Source organism: Balaenoptera ricei, chromosome 10, assembly GCF_028023285.1.
Source record: "Balaenoptera ricei isolate mBalRic1 chromosome 10, mBalRic1.hap2, whole genome shotgun sequence".
NCBI lineage: Eukaryota > Metazoa > Chordata > Mammalia > Artiodactyla > Balaenopteridae > Balaenoptera > Balaenoptera ricei.
In genome coordinates, this window is record NC_082648.1 from 41,674,941 (window position 1) to 41,695,215 (window position 20,275).

A 20,275-nucleotide genomic window follows, 5' to 3' on the forward strand; every position below is an offset into this window, starting at 1 on the left:
ACTGAATATAGTTCCCTGTGCTATATAGAGTAGGACCTCGTTGTTTATCTATTTTATATGTAATAGTTTGTATCTGCTAACCCCAAACTCCTAATTTATCACTACCCCACCTCCTTTCCTCTTTGGTAACCATCAGTTTGTTTTCTATGTCTGTGAGTCTGTTTCTGTTTCATAAATAACTTCATTTGCATCATATTTTAGATTCCACATATAAGTGACATCATATGGTTTTTGTCTTTCTCTTTATTATTTTTTTTCACTGTTTTTTAAGACTGTTTTTATTTTTTTTATTTTTGGCCATGCCACATGGCTTGTGGGATCTTAGTTCCCTGACTAGGGATCAAACCTGGGCCCTTGGCCGTGGAAGCGCAGAGTCCTAACCACTGGACGGTCAGGGAATTCCCCTGTCTTTCTCTTTCTGACTTACATCACTTAGTATGATAATCTCTAGGTCCATCCATGTTGCTGCAAATGGCACTATTTCATTCTTTTTTTATGGCTGAGTAGTATTCCACTGTGTATATATACACCATATCTTCTTTATCCATTCATCTGTCGATGGACAGTTAGCTTGCTTCCATGCCTTGGCTATTGTAAATAGTGCGGCTATGAACATTGCAGTGAGTATGTCTTTTCGAATTGGAGTTTTCTCCAAATATATGCTCAGGAGTGGGATTGCTGTATTGTATGGCACCTCTATTTTCAGTTTTTTAAGGACCCTCCATACTGTTTTCCATAGTGACTGTACCAATTTACATTCCCACCAACAGTGTAGGAGGGTTCCCTTTTCTCCACGTCCTCTCCAGCATTTGTTATTTGTAACCTTTTTAACAATGGCCCTTCTGACTGGTGTGAGGTGGTACCTCATTGTAGTTTTGACTTGCATTTCTCTAATAATTAGTGATGTTGAGCATCTTTTCATGTGCCTATTGACCGTCTGTATGTCTTCTTTGGAGAAATGTCTATTTAGGTCTTCTGCCCATTTTTTGATTGGATTGTTTTTGATTTTTGTTATTGAGCTGTATGAACTATTTGTATATTTTGTTCTGAAACTTTTTATCTCTATAGGAATAGAAAAGACTTATACCTTTGAAAGTAAGAACATTGAGAATGGGCTATCCTGTATATTTCATGCTATAGGCAACATTCTTTTTTTTTTTTTTTTTTTTGCTTGTGGGATCTTTGTTCTCTGACTAGGGATCGAACCCGTGCCCTTGGCAGTGAAAGTGCAGAGTCCTAACCACTGGACAGCCAGGGAATTCCCGCAACATTTTTTTTTTTTTTTTTGGCTGCGTTGGGTCTTTGTTGCTGCACATGGGCTTTTCTCTAGTTGCGGCGAGCGGGGGCTACTCTTCATAGTGGTGTGCAAGCTTCTCATTGGGTGGCTTCTCTTGTTGCAGAGCACGGGCTCTAGGCATGCAGGCTTCAGTAGTTGTGGCTCGTGGGCTCTAGAGTGCAGGCTCAGTAGTTGTGGCACACAGGCTTAGTTGCTCCGCGGCATGCGGGATCTTCCCAGACCAGGGATCGAACCCGGGTCCCCTGCAATGGCAGGCGGATTCTTAACCACTGTGCCACCAGGGAAGCCCAACATTCTTTCTTTTTTTTTTTTTTTTTTTAAATTTATTTATTTATTTATTTATTTCTGGCTGTGTTGGGTCTTCGCTGCTGTGCACAAGCTTTCTTTAGTTGTGGCGGGTGGGGGCCACTCTTCACTGCGGTGCGTGGGCCTCTCATTGTCGTGGCTTCTCGTTGTGGAGCACGGGCTCTAGGCACGCAGACTTCAGTAGTTGTGGCACGTGGGGTCCGTAGTTGTGGCTTGCAGGCTCCAGAGCTCAGGCTCAGCAGTTGTAGCGCACGGGCCCAGTTGCTCCGTGGCATGCGGGATCCTCCCAGGCCAGGGCTCGAACCCATGTCCCCTGCATTAGCAGGCAGACTCCCAACCACTGTGCCACCAGGGAAGCCCCCAACATTCTTAACTTACAGAAAAAGTAATAGAATACAAAGGTTAAAGTAAAAGAAACAGATCCAATATGGAGTCAGATTTGTTCTTCTCTATTACAGTGGTTGCCAGAGGCTAGGGGAGAGTGGAGTGGGGAATTATTGTTCAATGGGTATAGAGTTTTAGTTTTTCAAGGTGAAAAGAATTTAGGAGATTGGTCGCACAACAATGTGAATGCACTTAACACTACTGAACTGTACACTTAAATAATGGTTAAGATAGACAGTAAATTTTATTCTATGTGTATTTTACCACAATTAAAAATAAAGTAAAACAGGGAATTCCCTGGTGGTTCAATCCTGGTTGGGGAACTAAGATCCCATAAGCTGTGTGGCAAAAAATAAAATTAAATTAAATTAAAAAAATAAAAAATAAAGTAAAATAAATGATATATTAAAAAAGTGTTTTAAAGTTATTTAAATTCTAATCCTAAAAATATTTCCTTATAAATTTATAAAATTTATTTTAAATTTATTTGTAGCAGTGTATTTTATGTGAAAGTAGTTTGTAATTGAGAAAATATAAAAGCCAGAAGTTTAAAATCTCATTCTTGAAGGTTTATAAACTGTTTAAAAATGCTGTGTCATCATCAATGTGCTCCTGCTTACCTTCTATTTAGTATCCATATATTTGTTCATTTTTTTCCTCAGTTTTTGTTGTTCTGTGTTTCATTTTTTTCATTTTGGATACTTTTTATTGTTATGTCTTCAATTCATTAATCTTTTCTTAGGTGGTCTAATCTACTGTTCATCCCTTTTTTTTTCTGGCCTCACTGTGTGGCATGCGGGATCTTAGTTCCCCAACTCCCTGCCCAGGGATCAAACCTGTGCCCCCTGCAGTGGAAACATGGAGTCTTAACCATTGGACTGCTAGGTAAGTCCCCTGTTCATCCCATTTAGTATTTTTTTTTAAACCTCAGATATATTTTTCATCTCTAGAATTTTGATTTGGATTGTTCCTCATATCTCTACTTTCTTGAACATATATCATATAATTATAATAACTTTTAAGGTTTTTGTTTACTAATAACATTAATGAATTATTTCATTTATTCTAATATGTAATAGTTTCAAAATAACATTATCAGTATTATTAATAACTATATGATTACTGAAAACAGCTTGGTTTTTTGGAGTTCCTTTTCTTCCTTAGGCTATATACTTACTATGGATATACAACCAAATTACTTTCTTTTTTTTTGGCTGTCCCCCCCCACAGCTTGTGGGATTTTAGGTCCCCGACCGGGGATCGAACCTGGGCCCTCGGCAGTGAGAGCACAGAGTCCCAGCCACTGAACCGCCAGGGAATTCCCAAATTACTTTGTTTTTAAGTCACGTGAAATAATTTTCCAGTTTGTAGTTAAGCCACCAACTTCATACTTGGTTAGATTCACTGGTTTCATTTTGCTTTTAATTATTAGATATTTTTTCCACCTTGATTTAATTCTTTTGTATGATACATAATACAGTCACATGTTTCTACAGTCAAATGATACAACAAATACATTCAAAGAAGTCTGGTTAGACCATATTCCCTTCCCCTGCAGGTAATTTTTTAAAAAATTTTTGGTTTATGCTTCCATTGTTTATTTAATTGTAGTAAGATATGCAAACATAAAATTTACCATTTTAACCTTTTTAAAAAACTGAAGTATAGTTGATTTACAATATTATACACGTTTCAGGTGTATAACATAGTGATTCAATATTTTTATAGATTATACTTCATTTAAAGTTATTACAAAATATTGTAAATTAACTATACTTAAAAAATAAAAATTAAAAAGTTATTACAAAATAATGGCTATATTTCCCTGTGCTGTACAATATATCCCTGTTGCTTCCATTTTAACCCATTTTTTATTATTATTATCATCATTTTATTTATTTATTTAACATCTTTATTGGAGTATAATTGCTTTACATTGTTGTGTTAGTTTCTGCTGTATAACAAATTGAATCAGCTATACATATACATATATCCCCATATCCCCTCCCTCTTGCGTCTCCCTCCCACCCTCCCTTATCCCTCCCCTCTAGGTGGTCACAAAGCACCGAGCTGATCTCCCTGTGCTATGTGGCTGCTTCCCACTAGCTATCTATTTTACATTTGGTAGTGTATATATGTCAATGCCACTCTCTCACTTCATCCCAGCTAATCCTTCCCCCTCCCCGTGTCCTCAAGTCCATTCTCTACGTGTGCGTCTTTATTCCTGTCCTGCCCCTAGGTTCAATTCAGTAGCATTAAGTACATTCACATCATTGTGCAACCATCACCACTATTCATCATTCCAAACAGATGAAACACTGTATCCAGTAAACAATAACTTCCCATTATATGCTTCCCCCCAGCCCCTGGGAACTCCTATTCTATTTTCTGTCTCTATGAATTTGACTATTCTAGTTACCTCATAAGTGGAATGAGACACTATTTGTCCTTTTGTGTCTGGCTTATGAATGATGTCCTCAAAGTTCATCCATGTTATAGCATGTGTCAAAATTTCCTTCTTTAAGGCTGAATAATATTCCATTGTATGTATATTACATTTTATTCATTCATTAATTGATGGACATTAGGGTTGCTTCCACCTTTTGGCTATTGTGAATAATGCTGCTATGAGCATGGGTGTACAAATATCTGAGTCCCTACTTTCAATTCTTTTGGGTATTTACCCAGAAATGGAATTTCTGGATCATATGGTCATTCTATTTAATGTTTTTAGTAATTTTTACATTCTTTTTTTAACTAAACAAAAGCCATTATGATCTCATGGATTTTAACAAATTTTGTATGGTTCAATACATTGCAGTCAGTATTGTTTTCAATACTTACGTTGTACCGTCAGTGAGAGCCCCTTCAACCTGACTCCTGTGTCCCTTTGATTTGACTTTAGTCTTTTATATCTTCCTTGCTTTCTGGAATGAGAAAATACTTGGGCTGAACTTGTATATTTCCTGCTCCAGGCTTGGAATTAGTCATTTCTCTAAAATGTCCTGCTTCCTTTCAGTGAGAAATGATATTTAGCGACCACCATCTGAGTGCTGGGGATACTACTGTTACATTGGTTCTAGGCATTTTCAGTGGACAAAGCTATAAAATGTTTTTTTTTTCTTTCATAATAGAGAATGTATAACAAATTCATACTGATATTTACAATTGAGATTAGGATCATAGGGCTTTTATTTAACTTCTATGATTTTTATATTTGTATCTCTTTTATCCTACATTTTATTCATTCAACCAATAACCATTGTACATCTACCATATCCCTTATATTTTGCTGTGTGCTGGGAATGTACATTAAAAACTGACATTTGATCTAGTTGCCAAATTTTTTGGGGGTCCCTGCCATGCAGCATGTGGGATCTTGGTTCCCCAACCAGGGATTGAACCCATGCCCTCTGCAGTGGAAGCGTGGAGTCTTAACCACTGGACCACCAGGGAAGTCCCTCCACATTGTTTTTTATCTGAATGAGCAAGACCTTTTACTCTTGTGCATCAGATCTGTTTGCATTAGCTTTAATTAAAACTGAGCAATTCTGAATTGGCTTTCAAATTAGTTGATCTTTTTTTTAAAAAAAAATTTATTTGGTTGCACCTGGTCTTAGTTGCGGCAGGTGGGCTCCTTAGTTGTGGTTCACCAGCTCCTTAGTTGTGGCATGTGAACTCTTAGTTGCAGCATGCATGGGGGAATCTAGTTCCCTGACCAGGGATCGAACCCAGGTTCCTGCATTGGGAGCGTGGAGTCTCATCCACTGCACCACCAGGCAAGTTCCTCAAATTAGCTGATCTTGGCTTATTTCTTCTTCTTCATTATCTCCATTAACTTACATTAAACTCAGATTCCAGTACTACAATTCTATTACACCCCTTAGTTGGCAGTGCCAAGGAAAAAACACATTAAATAGGTGGTTAATACCAAAAAAATCTTTTCATCATCACTGGGTATTATCCCAGAACAAGATAATGTGATGGCACAAAACAACTTGCTGTCCTTGGGTTCTTAGCCTTCTGGTCATTTGGACTGGCAGCTGAACTCTATTGCTGACAAAACCCCTTGGTCCAAAACTGTTTCATTCACTGTGTTGGTTGTTGATGCCTACTATTACACTGTTAGAGTTTTGTTTTTTGAAGTTATTGGCCCATATTAAAATAAGAATATCCTTGGAGAGTTAAAGTTCAGACATATAACTAACACATTAGAGTGAATAAGTGTATCAGGCTTTTCCAGTGTGATATTCAGCTGAAAATAAGTTTGGAGAGAAGAAAGTAAAGAACTAGGTCTAGCATAGTAGGAAATTGCTTGGAGAGAACAGACTACTTTTGAGAACCCAGGGCAGAGGAAGCATGATGGCACTAGACACTTGCCAAGGAGATGAGGGGCATGAAAATAAGCTTATAAAGACCGGATGATGCATTTGGAATATTCACCATTTTATCTGTTAGTTGTATGAGACTCAGCAGTCAACCAGATTTTGGTTGTGCATTAGCAAATATCAATTCTCAAAGTACTAGCAATTTAAGTAACTATTATAATGGAGTCAAAACTTAACAGTAGCATGGATGTTATCTAATGGTAATCTTTACCGCCTTTTTTTTTTAATCGATTTTTAAAATTGAAGTACGGTTGATTTACATCTAATAGTAATCTTTAGATATGCATGTTATATTTTATACATAAGTTTTATAATATACTAAGACAATTTAAAATTAAAAAATAAATCATTGCATAGAATATGTATAAACCACAGTCAATAGTTATTCTTTCTTCTCAATCTACTGAATAGACGAAAATTTTCAGACACCCAAATAGAAAGCACAAGACTGAGCTCATTTAAGACAGGGAATACTTTATTCAAACCCACCAGAGAAATGGATAGCTTGGAACTATAACAAAGCATCGTGTTTTAAAGCATAAGTCAGTAATTGTACATGAGTATACACTGCTACATACAAATTAACTGATCAGACCACAACTTTTCAATGTTTAAAACAGAATAAGTTTCCCTGTAAAAGCAGCACCTTTGTGACATTTTAACTTTAGTATTCCTCTCCTTCTTCCTCTCCCTCTCCTTCAACAGAATCCACACCAACCTCCTCATAATCCTTCTCAAGGGCAGCCATGTCCTCACGGGCCTCAGAAAACTCTCCTTCCTCCATGCCCTCACCCACGTACCAGTGAACAAAGGCACGCTTGGCATACATCAGGTCAAACTTGTGGTCCAGGCGAGCCCAGGCCTCAGCGATGGCTGTGGTGTTGCTCAGCATGCACACAGCTCGCTGTACTTTGGCCAGGTCCCCACCAGGTACCACAGTGGGAGGCTGGTAATTAATGCCAACTTTGAAGCCAGTGGGGCACCAGTCCACAAACTGGATGGTACGCTTGGTCTTGATGGTGGCAATGGCAGCATTGACATCTTTGGGAACCACGTCACCACGGTACAACAGGCAGCAAGCCATATATTTACCATGGCGAGGGTCGCATTTCACCATCTGGTTGGCCGGCTCAAAGCAAGCATTGGTGATCTCTGCTACAGAAAGCTGTTCATGGTAGGCTTTCTCAGCAGAGATGACAGGGGCATATGTGGCCAGAGGGAAGTGGATGCGGGGATAGGGCACCAGATTGGTCTGGAATTCTGTCAGATCAACATTCAGGGCTCCATCAAATCGCAGGGAAGCAGTGATGGAGGACACAATTTGACCTATCAGCCTATTCAGGTTAGTATATGTTGGGCGCTCAATATCAAGGTTTCTACGACAGATGTCATAGATGGCCTCATTGTCTACCATGAAGGCACAATCAGAGTGCTCCAGGGTGGTGTGGGTGGTGAGGATGGAGTTGTAGGGCTCAACTACAGCTGTGGAAACCTGAGGGGCTGGGTAAATGGAGAACTCCAGCTTGGACTTCTTGCCATAATCGACAGAGAGACGTTCCATCAGCAGGGAGGTGAACCCGGAACCAGTTCCCCCGCCAAAGCTGTGGAAAACCAAGAAGCCCTGAAGACCTGTGCACTGGTCAGCCTGTTAGAAAAGAGGAATAGAAAAAACATAGTTATTGCTCTTTGTGATACCATCATAGTAATCATAGTAAATATTTTCACTTTTCATATTAATTCCAAAGATTTAGATCATATTTTGACAAGAAACAGTTTTTTTAAAACTGTAGACCTTCCTTACTCAGCATTTCTTTATCAAAAATATCTTTATTAATATTTATAAAATGACATCAAATAGTTCATATTTTAATTGAACTTTAAAAAAAACTTTAAAGGAATAATTAACCTCACTATTACATTTCAATTCTGTGTGAAAAAAAGAGCATATTCCAAATATCTCCCTTAGGTTCATTAATTTACTTTATTCTTGAGAATAAACATACCAGTTTCCGAATTCGGTCCAAGACGAGGTCAATGATCTCCTTGCCAATGGTGTAGTGACCGCGGGCATAGTTATTGGCAGCATCTTCCTTGCCTGTGATGAGCTGCTCAGGGTGGAAGAGCTGGCGGTAGGTGCCAGTGCGAACTTCATCTGGAAAAGGAAAACGAAGCAGCCACCCATCACTAACAACCTGCACAAGGCTGCTCGACCCCAGGGCATCAGTGGAGCCCCCAGGACACACCTCCTGTCCCAGACCCCTGGGATCTCATTGGGGTTACTGAGGTCAACTCACCAATGACCGTGGGTTCCAGGTCTACAAACACTGCCCTGGGCACATGCTTGCCAGCGCCTGTCTCACTGAAGAAGGTGTTGAAGGAGTCATCTCCTCCCCCAATAGTCTTGTCACTTGGCATCTGGCCATCGGGCTGGATGCCGTGTTCCAGGCAGTAGAGCTCCCAGCAGGCATTGCCGATCTGGACACCAGCCTGGCCAACGTGGATGGAGATGCACTCACGCTGTGGGAAGGAACAGAGAAAAACTGTAAAATTAGTTATATTAGCATTTTCAGTTTTCAGTAAATTTCTAAAACTAAGTAATGTAGAAGTATTCTTCAAATTTATTTGAGGTCATATCCATAACACAATAGAAACAGTTAAGGAAAACCACCTGCTGTGAATGCTGCAGATGCGTGTGGTCCGAATAATAATGTTGCACTGTTTAGCACATGGTGCAAGACCATTGTTCCAAAAGCCATGATTGAATAGAAGATTTCTCATATTTAAAAAATATTCAAAGCACAGAATTTGTAAAATGAAGTAAATTCAATCAGTAATTAACTGTAATCAATATTACTGCCTCCTTTCCCTTTAAATAAAGATGAGCATTTCTGCTAAATAGGACTTGGTATTCCAACATGGACATCTGTACTGCAGCTGAGGCTGGAAGCCACACCCTTTTGCAGTCTTTCTGCAGAATCCATCAGTACTTGCGGGTTAGAAGCTAAACAAGGAATGCCTCCTGCATTGCTGCATTGCTGCATTTGCTGTGCCTGGTGCCAGCCTGTACTGTCTGCTACATTATTTAACAGAACAAGCTCGATTTCCAGCAACTGCCTGCATGATCTCATTGTGCTATTCTGCCAGTTTTCCTCCTCTGACCCAGCCTGGGACCATATGCCTACATTGAAATGAATTAATGAAGATGCACTAGAACAAAAGACAGCTGCACAAGAGTATGTCTTCTTTGTCTGCAGCATTTTCATTACTTAAAAAAAAAAAAAGTTTTCCCAGAATCTTCTCCACTGCAAAAAACTGAAAAATTATTAGTATCTTTAAAACAACGGTTCCTAAATTACAAATAAATAGCACATGAGAAGCTACCAAACAAGGAATAAAAGCCCAGTGAAGGGATAATGAAATATTATTTAAAACAAAAAATAGTATTTTCATTCTGAGATTCTGTAACCATCACAGAATACAGAATATTCGTACTCATTACCTTCAACAGAGAGTGTCTTCTCTATGGCTTCTATGGCTACAGCTTCCTTTGTCTATCCGTTGTCTATTCACTGACAAATGGGGGCGGGGGGGGGGTGGGGGGAGGGAAGGGCGTTTCCCTGGGTCCTCCGCAATACAGCACCCTGGCTCACAAAATCGACTTTCTCTCTCGCTGAACGTGCGGCGAAGACGGACACACATGAGTCAGTCAGGGCTGGGCGGCCCCAGACCAGACATTAAAGGGCTTCTCAAGTGAATTGTGATTTTGCTCCTCAAGAAAAAAAAATTTCATCTAAGTTTTAACACTGAATGAAAAACCTTTTAACGCCTACGGTTCTGCAAAGATGAAAGGCTTATTAAACGTCTTCTCCTGACAGAGGAGGCTTAGTGAGGGCGAACCCCGCCCTGTGGTTCCAAGGCCAGAGAAGCAAAAAACAAACAACTCCGCCCCTGCGCCGCCGTGACGCCGGCCGCCACGGGTTCCAACAGAAACTAACCATCTTCCCCGTTAATACATGGGTATCTTTCTAAAACGCCAACGAACTGGCGAGGGATCTTTTTATATTAACCCGAAACTACGCTTTGTTCCTTTCCTTCCCTCCACCTCTTCTTCCCAGCAACACCCCCCGACCCCCGACTTTTTGATCGACTCCGCCTCTCCCTGTCCCTGGGGAACAACGCGAGGAAGGGCTCTTCGAGTCACACGAATACCGTGCGCACACACAGGGGCCGAGCAGGCGCCGCCAATATCGCCTTCCCTGCCCCAGACGCTTTCATCACCGACAGATGAGCTGCTTGCTGCCACGAAGGGCTCGGATAACAAAAACTCCCTCCGCGCCGCCTTTGTTCTCCCCTCACTGTTCCGCTGCGCCCTGGACGCGGTTCTGGCTGGGCTCCTGCAACCCGCACTGCGGCGGCGGCCGGGCTCAAGGATTTGGGGCAAATCTCCACCTCGCAAATAAAGCGTAAAGCTCCACTGATCCAAACGAGTTGTAAAGGAAGACGGGCTTAAGATTTTCCAAGTAGACCCTGGGAGGCTGACCCCACCCAACGGTCACAAAGAGCCGGAGAAAACATTCTTACCATAGTTGCTGTTTTGTGGCTGCCGAGCAGATGGCGGAGAGGAGGAGGAGAGGTTGTTGCTTCTTACAGCGCGACTCTTAGGCGGTCGATGTAAGAGAACCTGCGGCACATGGGCGGATGCGGCTCCCTATATACAACTCGGTCACCATGGGGATGGGCTGGGGCCTTTTCCTGTTGGTCCAGACCCCTCAATCTGCCCAGAGAAGCCACGACAGAAGAGTGGTGATTGGTGCAAGCGACATGGGATGAGGTAATCTCTCACCCACCCCTTTTTCCCTAGCATCCATAGACTGTTTGCATCCCTCAGACAAAGAGACCGTGCAAAAACAGTCAGCCGAACATCCATTATGGGGTGGGGTTGGGAAGGGGTGAGGGGAGGGAAGAAAGAGAACTGGAGTTGGGTGACTTTATATTGTTTAAACCTCAAACTACAGTTAAAATTACCAATGTAAGAGTTTTTTTCCCCAACATGTAATCGCAGAATTTGCGATGAGATATTTAATGGAAAATTATTCTCAGCCTCTCCCTCAAAGTATACTAAACTGCATTCGGTGAGGATTCAACATCTCTAATTGCTTTAAAAATAAAGTAGAAGAGAAGATGGGAATGTTGCTTAAAATGGCTTGGGTAAATGTAATTTTTTTTTAAATTAAATAAGATTCAATAATAGGACCATCCAAAATGGTTTCTCAGGTTCAAGTAATTTATTTTCAGACCTTTTGCAACCCTCTCCCTAATAGTTAAACAAAAACAGAAGATGGAAAGAATAATCATACTAAATATGGAAGCACACAAGTAGTTCTAACATGAAGATAATTAAGATCTAATGAACATACCATACTTAGTCTGCTAGAAATATTCCTTTACCAGAAGTCTATGTAATATATTTTATGTAACGTATTGTTCCTTAAAATGAATCATCTTTCCTAATAAAGAACTGAGAAAATACAAAGAGAAAGAACTGAGTTCAGAAGCTAGTACTACCTGTGCATGCAGTTATATTCTGCATTGTTCTCTCTTCCGGAAAGAGAAAGTTAAAAAGGAGGAAAGCTGTATAGTGTAAACAAGAAAACCGTTTTGTAATATTGTCTCCTTCCACAGATGACCGTGTAGATGTCAGCTCAATAACTGCATTTCTTTTTTATGTAGCTCTTATGTGAATTCAGTAAATTCTCCTCCTCTAAGATTGGGCTTTTAACTGTGGGAATTGTAGCCAGCCTCATACTGTTGCTATTCAACTAGAGACTCTGGTGGTTGCTCAATTGCCTCTTGGGACAAAAGGCTTTGCTTTCAGCCCTAGGAAATGGATTGCAGTAACATTCTTTTGCTATTTAGAAAGGTTCCATTACCAACAAAGATGTGGTATGCAGAATATGACTCTGACTGGGTACCATTTGACGTTGCTAATGAAATTTCATAGGTAAAGAAGTTGGTTATTGCCACCGAAGTTGAAAATTTGTACTTTGGTGGATAATTTTTCCTTTTGGTTTTTAGCAACAGATTTTCAGCGTCTACAGCACCATTTATAGTGCTCTGCAGAGCCCATTCATTCCTGCTGGGCTGGCAGGCAGTGCTTGGGCGTGGGAGGGAGGGACTTGAGACAGCTGCTGCAGGTTGTGGTGTGACAGTGGCGACCATGGATTTTTCTAGCCTGCCAGCCACAGCTCTGCTTTACTTGTTCAAATTTGCTGCAGTAGTCATCCCTACAAAAAAATGAGACCCGACACACAAATAATTTTATCTATTTCTTGCATATTTTACAGGAAAAATAATCTTCATTATCTTGTGTCTATCCCTTTAGCAAATAAAAGTATATTTCAGTAAAGAGACAGAAGGGTTAAGGATGACTTGAATACTTTTTACTGAACCAGGAAATACACTTAACAAAAGTAAGAATTAAATGGCATAGGGAAATATAAGGATTAATAAGTAGCTCATTGAAAATACTTTTTTCAAAAGTTTAATAAAGAAATAAATTACACACAACTGGACCATGGTAAAGTGTACAAATCTCCTTTTCTGGAATGAGAGGCACAGTCTTGAATTTTATTTTCTTTACAATTTGAAAGCAATATGTCATTTCCCCAATAGTCTCAGTTCTTTATTGCAATTTACAGAGGATTAAATAAAAGAGAGGAGGGTTCATGCAATTGATTCTTTGTAATTCTATCTCAGAAGCATTCATGAAAATTAGGATTTTTTTCCCTCCTCTTGGACATAAGTAACAATAAGATCTAGGTCAGAAATAGACTATGTGAGCACTGTTAATCTTAAATATATAAGTGGGAGAGGAGGGAAAATAATAATCTATTCTTTTTGTTCCTGATTATCTGACTTAATAGCATACAAGCTATGGGAAGCCAAAAAAAATTTTTTTACTAGATCTTTTTTTTTTTTAATTTTATTTATTTTTGGCTGCGTTGGGTCTTCGTTGCTGTGTGAGGCCTTTCTCTAGTTGCAGAGAGCAGGGGTTACTTTTCGTTGAGGTACAAAGGCTTCTCATTGCAGTGGCTTCTCTTGTTGCGGAGCACGGGCTATAGGCAGGTGAGCTTCAGTAGTTGTGGCTCGCGGGCTCTAGAGTGCAGGCTCAGTAGTTGTGTCGCACGGGCTTAGTTGCTCTGCAGCCTGTGGGATCTTCCTGGACCAGGGATCGAACCTGTGTCCCCTGTATTGGCAGGCGGATTCTTAACCACTGCACCGCCAGGGAAGTCCTACTAGATCATTTTTTTATATTTACTGCCAAATTCTTTAACTTACATCAGTATACATGTATAAATATTCTACTAATGTATTCTTTCTTGTCCATAGTAAAATTAGGATAAAACATTTTTTCTTTCATAGTATTTGTGGAATTTAAATTATTTATTTGGGTGTCTACATCTCCTCTCCATTAAAATGTGAATCCTAGTCACAGATTGCCTAGCATATTGTAGACATCATATACATGTTTGTTGAATTAAATGAATGATTTCTGTCTGTGCATATTTTCATAACTATTATCATGGTTAATAATTTAAAGGTATTTAATAAAGTATCTTACCTTGCTTATTCAATAAGCATTTACTTGCTGTCTGCAATAAGCCCTGGACCATCCAGTGTAGCATGGAGAATTCAGAGGTAGTAACGTGGTCTCTTTTCTCTAGAATCTTCTGGTCCAATCGAAGAAATAAAAGAAGTACAAGTACATAGTTTTGAGAATGGCATGTGTTTCTGTGTGTGTATGGGGAGGAGCCTTGTAGAATCCATTGCATGACCCCATGTATCATAACTTATGTAGGAAACAAGGGAGTTGTCTAACAATTTTTCTACTTCTTCACCTCCTATTTATCCCTAAATACATTTCAGTCTGGATTCTGCTCCTACCACTTCTTGAAACCAAATGCCCTCTCCATTTGTTGCTAAATCCATTGGACACTTTTTGGTTCTTGTTGACCTGTGATAAGCTTTGTCACAGTTGACTGTTATCTCTTTCTTGAGACGTTTTGTGCCCTTGGCTTCAAAAATTCTCTATTTTCTGTGTTTCACTCCTACTTTTTTTGTTTCTTCTCAGCTTCTGCTGGTTCTTCCTCTTCTCCTAATCTTTAAATGTTGGAGTTCCTCAAGGTTCGGTCCTAGACTTTTTCCTAATTTTATTCTATGGATCTTACCCTAGTGTCTAGTAAGTGTGTTCATTCCCAACACTGCAGATCCTTTCTGTATGCCAATGGCTCCTTGACATCTTCTTTTTTTTTTTTTAATTTTTTAAAACATCTTTATTGGAGTGTAATTGCTTTACAATGTTGTGTTAGTTTCTGCTGTATAACAAAGTGAATCAGCTGTATGTAGACATGTATCCCCATATCCCCTCCCTCTTGCGTCTCCCTTCCACCCTCCCTATCCCACCCCTCTAGGTGGTCACAAAGCACCGAGCTGATCTCCCTGTGCTATGCAGCTGCTTCCCACTAGCTATCTATTTTACATTTGGTAGTGTATATATGTCAGTGCTACTCTCTCATTTCGTCCCAGCTTACCCTTCCCCCTCCTGTGTCCTCAAGTCCATTCTCTACATCTGTGTCTTTACTCCTGTCTTGCTTGACATCTTTTAGATCCAGATCTTATAGTAAACTTCTAATCTCTGGCTGGGTTTCTCACATGTATCCCAAATTGAACTAGTTATCGTCTCACAAATATGCACCTCCTACAAGTTTCTCTTGCTCAGTAAATAGAGCAGCACACATCTGTTTTCTCAAATCAGAAACAAGAATTACTCTTGACATCTCCATCTCCTTTTCTGAACACCATAGAATTAATTATTAAGTCCTGTCAAGTCTACCTCCTAAATATCTCTCAAATATTATTCTTTTCTCTTCATCTCTATTGCCTCCACTCTAATAAGTACATCATCCCTTGCCCAGAAAACCTCAGTGCCCTTCTAGATTTCCTCTACATTCACTCACTCTTACCCCTGTCCAGTTCAGTCTCCATACAACAGCTGGAGTGATCTTATTGTAATACATATCACTGATCATGTCATAATACAGTTATAAAATGTTAATTTTAACAGTATAAACTCATGAGTTCATAAAGTTATCCCCACAAAGCAAAAGAAAATTTAAAAAAAGATAAAAGTGAATTAAAAATAATCATCTGATACCATTGCACCATTGGAAATAACTAGGGCACCAACTGCATATTCTATACACTGGCAATCATATAGTCAAATAAAGAATTGAGCATTTGTCCTGCATTTCCTGTACAAATTGTATTTCAAGGTGACCAAATGGCCCTAGTTAACCAGAGAATATCATTCTTTACAGAGTAATGCCAGCTTGTAAATGTGGAAGTAATAAGAGAGTTAGAAAAATCACCCTTTATATCCTCTAATGAAATAATTTATTAAGGCAAAGATTATCAGTGGATGAAAACTCAGATAAAATATTGATGGGGAATGTTTTAATGGAAAGATAGGCTGTTGCCGTCTGAACTCACTAGTCAATCATAGCATCACTAAAAGTGGGACAATCACACCCTGTGAACCTAAGATGTGATCCAGTAAGAAGTACACAGCATCACCTATGAAGTGATCTAGCAGAAACAGTTGTGCTGAATCTAATTAAGCCTTTAGAGCCAACTTCTGTTTAGTCTGACAACTTCAACTTCCGTGAAGTCAGATGACATCACGAGGAGGAAAACAGACAACTGCAGAGTGTAGGACATTCTACAGCACAAATTACCTTGTTTCTGCAACAAGTCAATGGTGGGGTGGGATGGGTGGAAAAGGTGGGAAAGGGGGACAGCTCTAGGTTAGAAGAGATTTTGGAGACTAACTACTAAATATAACAGCAGATGTTGTTTGGATCCTGATTCAAACAAACCAATGTAAAACATTTTGAAGATAACCAGGGAAATTTGAATATGGACTAGTTATTAGATAATACCAATAAATTATGGTAGTGTGGTTATGTAAGAAAATTTCCATGATTTTTAGAGTTGCATGCAAAAGTGGTAGGTTAAATGAAATAAGGTCTAAGATTTGCTTTAAAATACTTCAGCAAAGAAAAAGGGAAACGATGATAGATAAAAGATTGTGGCAAAAATCTTGATAGTTGTTGAGTTTTAATAATGAGTATATGGAGTTCATTATACTTTTTTCTCTATTTCTGAGTATGTTTGAAAATTTCTTAATAAAAATTTAAAAGATATAAAAAGAAGAAATTGTGAATGCTGAAGACAAATTTTATCTACTTCACAATTTATTCTGTACTGCCTTAAGTGGAAAGTTATAGAAATTTAAGAGGGAGGAAAAAGTCTTTATATTATGATCTATGGTTTATCGTGAAAACCTTTATTGGGAATGGTGGCTTTTAACTGAATGGGTTGGGAGTAGAGTGAGTACTTTATTATTTTATTTTATTTTAAAACTTTATTTATTTTTGGCTGCGTTGGGTCTTCGTTGCTGCGCACAGGCTTTCTCTAGTTGTGGTGAGTGGGGGCTACTCTTCGTTGCAGTGTGTGGGCTTCTCATTGCAGTGGCTTCTCTTGCTGTGGAGCACGAGCTCTAGGTGTGCGGGCTTCAGTAGTTGTGGCACGCAGGCTCAGTAGTTGTGGCTCGTGGGCTCTAGAGTGCCGGCTCAGTAGTTGTGGTGCATGGGCTTAGTTGCTCCACGGCATGTGGGATCTTCCCGGCCCAGGGCTCAAACCCGTGTCCTCTGCGTTGGCAGGTGGATTCTTAACCACTGCACCACTAGGGAAGCCCAGAGTGAGTACTTTAAATAGGGAAAATAATATTAGCAAAGACATAGTATGATGATGATATGGTGCCTGTATAAGGGAGGGCAAAGAAATTGACTTGATTAGGGCATGCAAGAGAATTGTGGGTGATGTGTTATATGAGGAGAGTGGAGCATTTTGAACCCCAGTCTGAAGAAGGAGTTTGGGCTGAGTTCACACACACAGACTGTGTGAAGCCTTTATATTCTTATAGAAAAGAGTGGAGGGAAAGGAACAGCATTTTTGTAAAATTAATCTGACAGGTAAGTGGAGCAGGGAAAGAGACTGGGGATAAGTGGATCAATAAGGAGGTTATAGTAATAATCTAAGCAGAAGGTGTCAAACCATTGTAATTACAGTAGGAATGGGTAGAAGGTAATAATAGAAGAGACCATCCAAAGGAAGAATCCCACTGGTGATTGGTTAGACATGAGGTAAAAAGGAAAGAGTCAAAATTAACCCTTAAAGTTTTGAGCCTGGAGAACTAAGAGAATGAAATGGTAGTGCTGCTTTTTACAGAAATAGGGAAGTTGAGAAGGGATACATGTCTAAGCAGGAAATGCGTTTGTGTGTGTGTTTTGGGGAGGGTGTTAAGGGCAGGACCCATCAGTCAATGTGATCTTACAAGTTCAATGTTATACTGTTTGAGGTGATAGGTGGATTGAGTGGAGAAGTCGTAGAGGCCACTGGGAATCTGAGATTGGCACTTCTCAGAGAGAGGTCAGCATCAGAGGTGTGACAATGTATATTTGGAACCTAATGACAACAGCATTATGTGCCAGTGGTGTGGTATAAGAATAGAATTCTCCAAGTGTAACCCAGAATTTCAAGTTATGCTGTTGAATGGGCAACACAGGTACAGTTATGTTCACCAAGTGAAGAGCCTTTCTTTCTTTTTTATTCTTTATTTTGAAAACTTTTTATTGAAGGATAACGTACGTACATAAATTTTCACCAATCATAAATGTACAGTTTTGCAAACTTATGATTACTAGTGTAACCAGTATGCAGATCAAGTAACAGAACTATCTGAGAGGCCTCCCTCTGGTTCCCCTACCCTGTCACTATCTACTCTCAGTAATCCCCACTGACTTTTAGCACAATGGATTTGTTTTGCCTGTTTTTGAAGTTTGTATAAGTGGAATATACTCTTTTATATGTGGGTTCTTTTATTCAATGTTATGTTTGTGAAATTTACTCATACCATTGAATGCAATTGTAAATTGTTCTCATTTCTATGTAGTACCCCATTGTATGAATATACTATAATTTATTTATCTATTTCCCAATGTTAATGGATATCTGCATTGTTTTTTGCTATTACAAATGGCATTGCTATTAGCATTCTTGTACATGTGTTTGGGTGAATATATTTACAAATTTCTGCTGTTTGCATTTCTGCTGCTAGGAATTTCAATTCCTAGGAGTGGAATTGTAGGGTAATAAGGCATGTATATGTTCAGTTTAGTAGAAAAAAATGTTAATTTTTCCAGAGTGGTTGTGGTTATGTACACTCCCACTAGTAGTATGGGAGAGTTCTGGTTATTCCTCATCCTCCTTCACTGTAGCCATTAGGAGAGTTTATAGTATATCTATCACATTGTGACTTAAATTTTTTTTTAATATTTATTTATTTATTTTTTGGCTGCATTGGGTCTTAGTTGCGGCACACGGGCTCTTCGTCATGGTGCATGGGCTTCTCTCTAGTTGTGGCGCGTGGGCTTAGTTGCCCCACGGCATGTGGGATCTTAGTTCCCCAACCAGGGATCAAACTGGGGTCCCCTGCATTGCAAGACGTATTCTCAGCCACTGGACCACCAAGGAAGTCCCGTGACTTTAATTTTTAACTAACGAGGTTGACACCTTTTCATTTGTTTATTTATTTTTTTATCTGGATATCCTCTTTGCTGAAATGCCTGTTCAAGTCTTTCTCATGTTTTCTCATGGATTGCCTGTTTTTACCAATCTTAAGCGTTGGTAGGAATACATTATATATTATGAATAAGAGTCCTTTGTTGGATTTACAGATTGAAAAAGAAAATCTTTTCCCACTCTGTACCTTGCCTTTTCACTCTCTTAATGATGTCATTTGATGAGCAGATGTTCTTAATTTTAATGTAGTTCAATTTACCATTTTTTCTTTATTGTTAGCATTTTTTGAGTTATAATTAAGAAATCATTGCCTACCCACAAGGTCATTAACATACTCTCCTAAAGGATTTATTGTTCTACCTTTTATATAGTTCCACAATACACATGGAAATTGATATTTTTATGTGTGTATGGTGCAATGTAGGGATTAAGATTTATTTTTTTCTCCATATGGATAACGGTTGACCCAGCACTATTTATGTAGAAGACCATCCTTTTCCCACTAGACTGCAGTGACACCTTTGTCATAAATCAAGGTACCATATATATATGGAAAGCCTCCTTTCTTTCTAGCTCATATGTATTCCAACTTAATCATTTTCTAAATTATTAAAATCTTTTTTTAACCCAAGTGATTAACTCATATGGATGAACAACCCTGTAGGCTTCACATGTTTATTCATTTGTTTTCTTTCTGGAAACATATTGATTGCCTTCTAAGGTGCATATATTGGGCCAAGCATAGTCTAGGGTATTAATAGGTGCTTGTTTGGCTAAGATTTAACTGGACATAATGCATTCTGATAAGTCCCAAGGAAGAGGCATGGCATGATCCTGTGCAAAGAGATATGTATTACTTATAATCTCCAGGTCTTTGGGGGGTGGTGTGGTGTAGAGGATGCAGGAAGACTTCCTGGAAGAGGTGATACTTGGGGCTGTCTTGAAAAATGAATAGGAGTAGTAGGTACAAATGCGGAGGAGAGTCCACATGGAAATACGCAGACAACTGGGTGAGTTTCGGAAACTGGAAGTGGTTTGTTACATAAAGTATAAGGGGATTGGGGAGTACTAGTCTGGAGGATTATGCAAAGAATTGATTATGAAAGGACCTTATTCCAAACTCAATGAGAGCCATTAAAGGAAAGAGGAATAATGAACTTTGCATTTCAGCAAGATCCTGACTGCTCTGTGCAGAGAG

The 20,275-nt window shown here is 39.3% G+C and overlaps 1 protein-coding gene and 1 long non-coding RNA gene across 2 annotated transcripts in view; one reads left to right on the forward strand and one right to left on the reverse strand.

The window, feature by feature from the left end:
* The first annotated feature begins 2,770 nt into the window (after positions 1-2,770).
* LOC132373170 (uncharacterized) overlaps positions 2,771-20,275 on the forward strand; it is a 32,201-nt gene continuing 14,696 nt past the window's right edge. The window contains exons 1-2 of the long non-coding RNA XR_009505360.1: positions 2,771-2,872; positions 10,491-11,206. This is a non-coding gene — a long non-coding RNA (uncharacterized LOC132373170). The remainder of the gene's footprint in view (positions 2,873-10,490; positions 11,207-20,275) is intronic.
* On the reverse strand, positions 6,830-11,119 carry TUBA1A (tubulin alpha 1a). The gene is made up of 4 exons (XM_059935842.1): positions 10,957-11,119; positions 8,670-8,892; positions 8,379-8,527; positions 6,830-8,020 (listed from the first exon to the last, which is right to left on the reverse strand). The coding sequence occupies exons 1-4, from the start codon at positions 10,957-10,959 to the stop codon at positions 7,040-7,042; spliced, it is 1,356 nt and encodes a 451-aa protein (XP_059791825.1). The 5' UTR covers positions 10,960-11,119; the 3' UTR covers positions 6,830-7,039.

Excerpts from the sequence above, each read along its gene's own strand:
- TUBA1A (XM_059935842.1), bottom strand. Across the intron at positions 8,528-8,669 it reads CCTGGAACCCACGGTCATTG|ATGAAGTTCGCACTGGCACC; the intron begins GTGAGTTGACCT and ends TTCCTTTTCCAG. Across the intron at positions 8,021-8,378 it reads TGGACCGAATTCGGAAACTG|GCTGACCAGTGCACAGGTCT; the intron begins GTATGTTTATTC and ends CTTTTCTAACAG.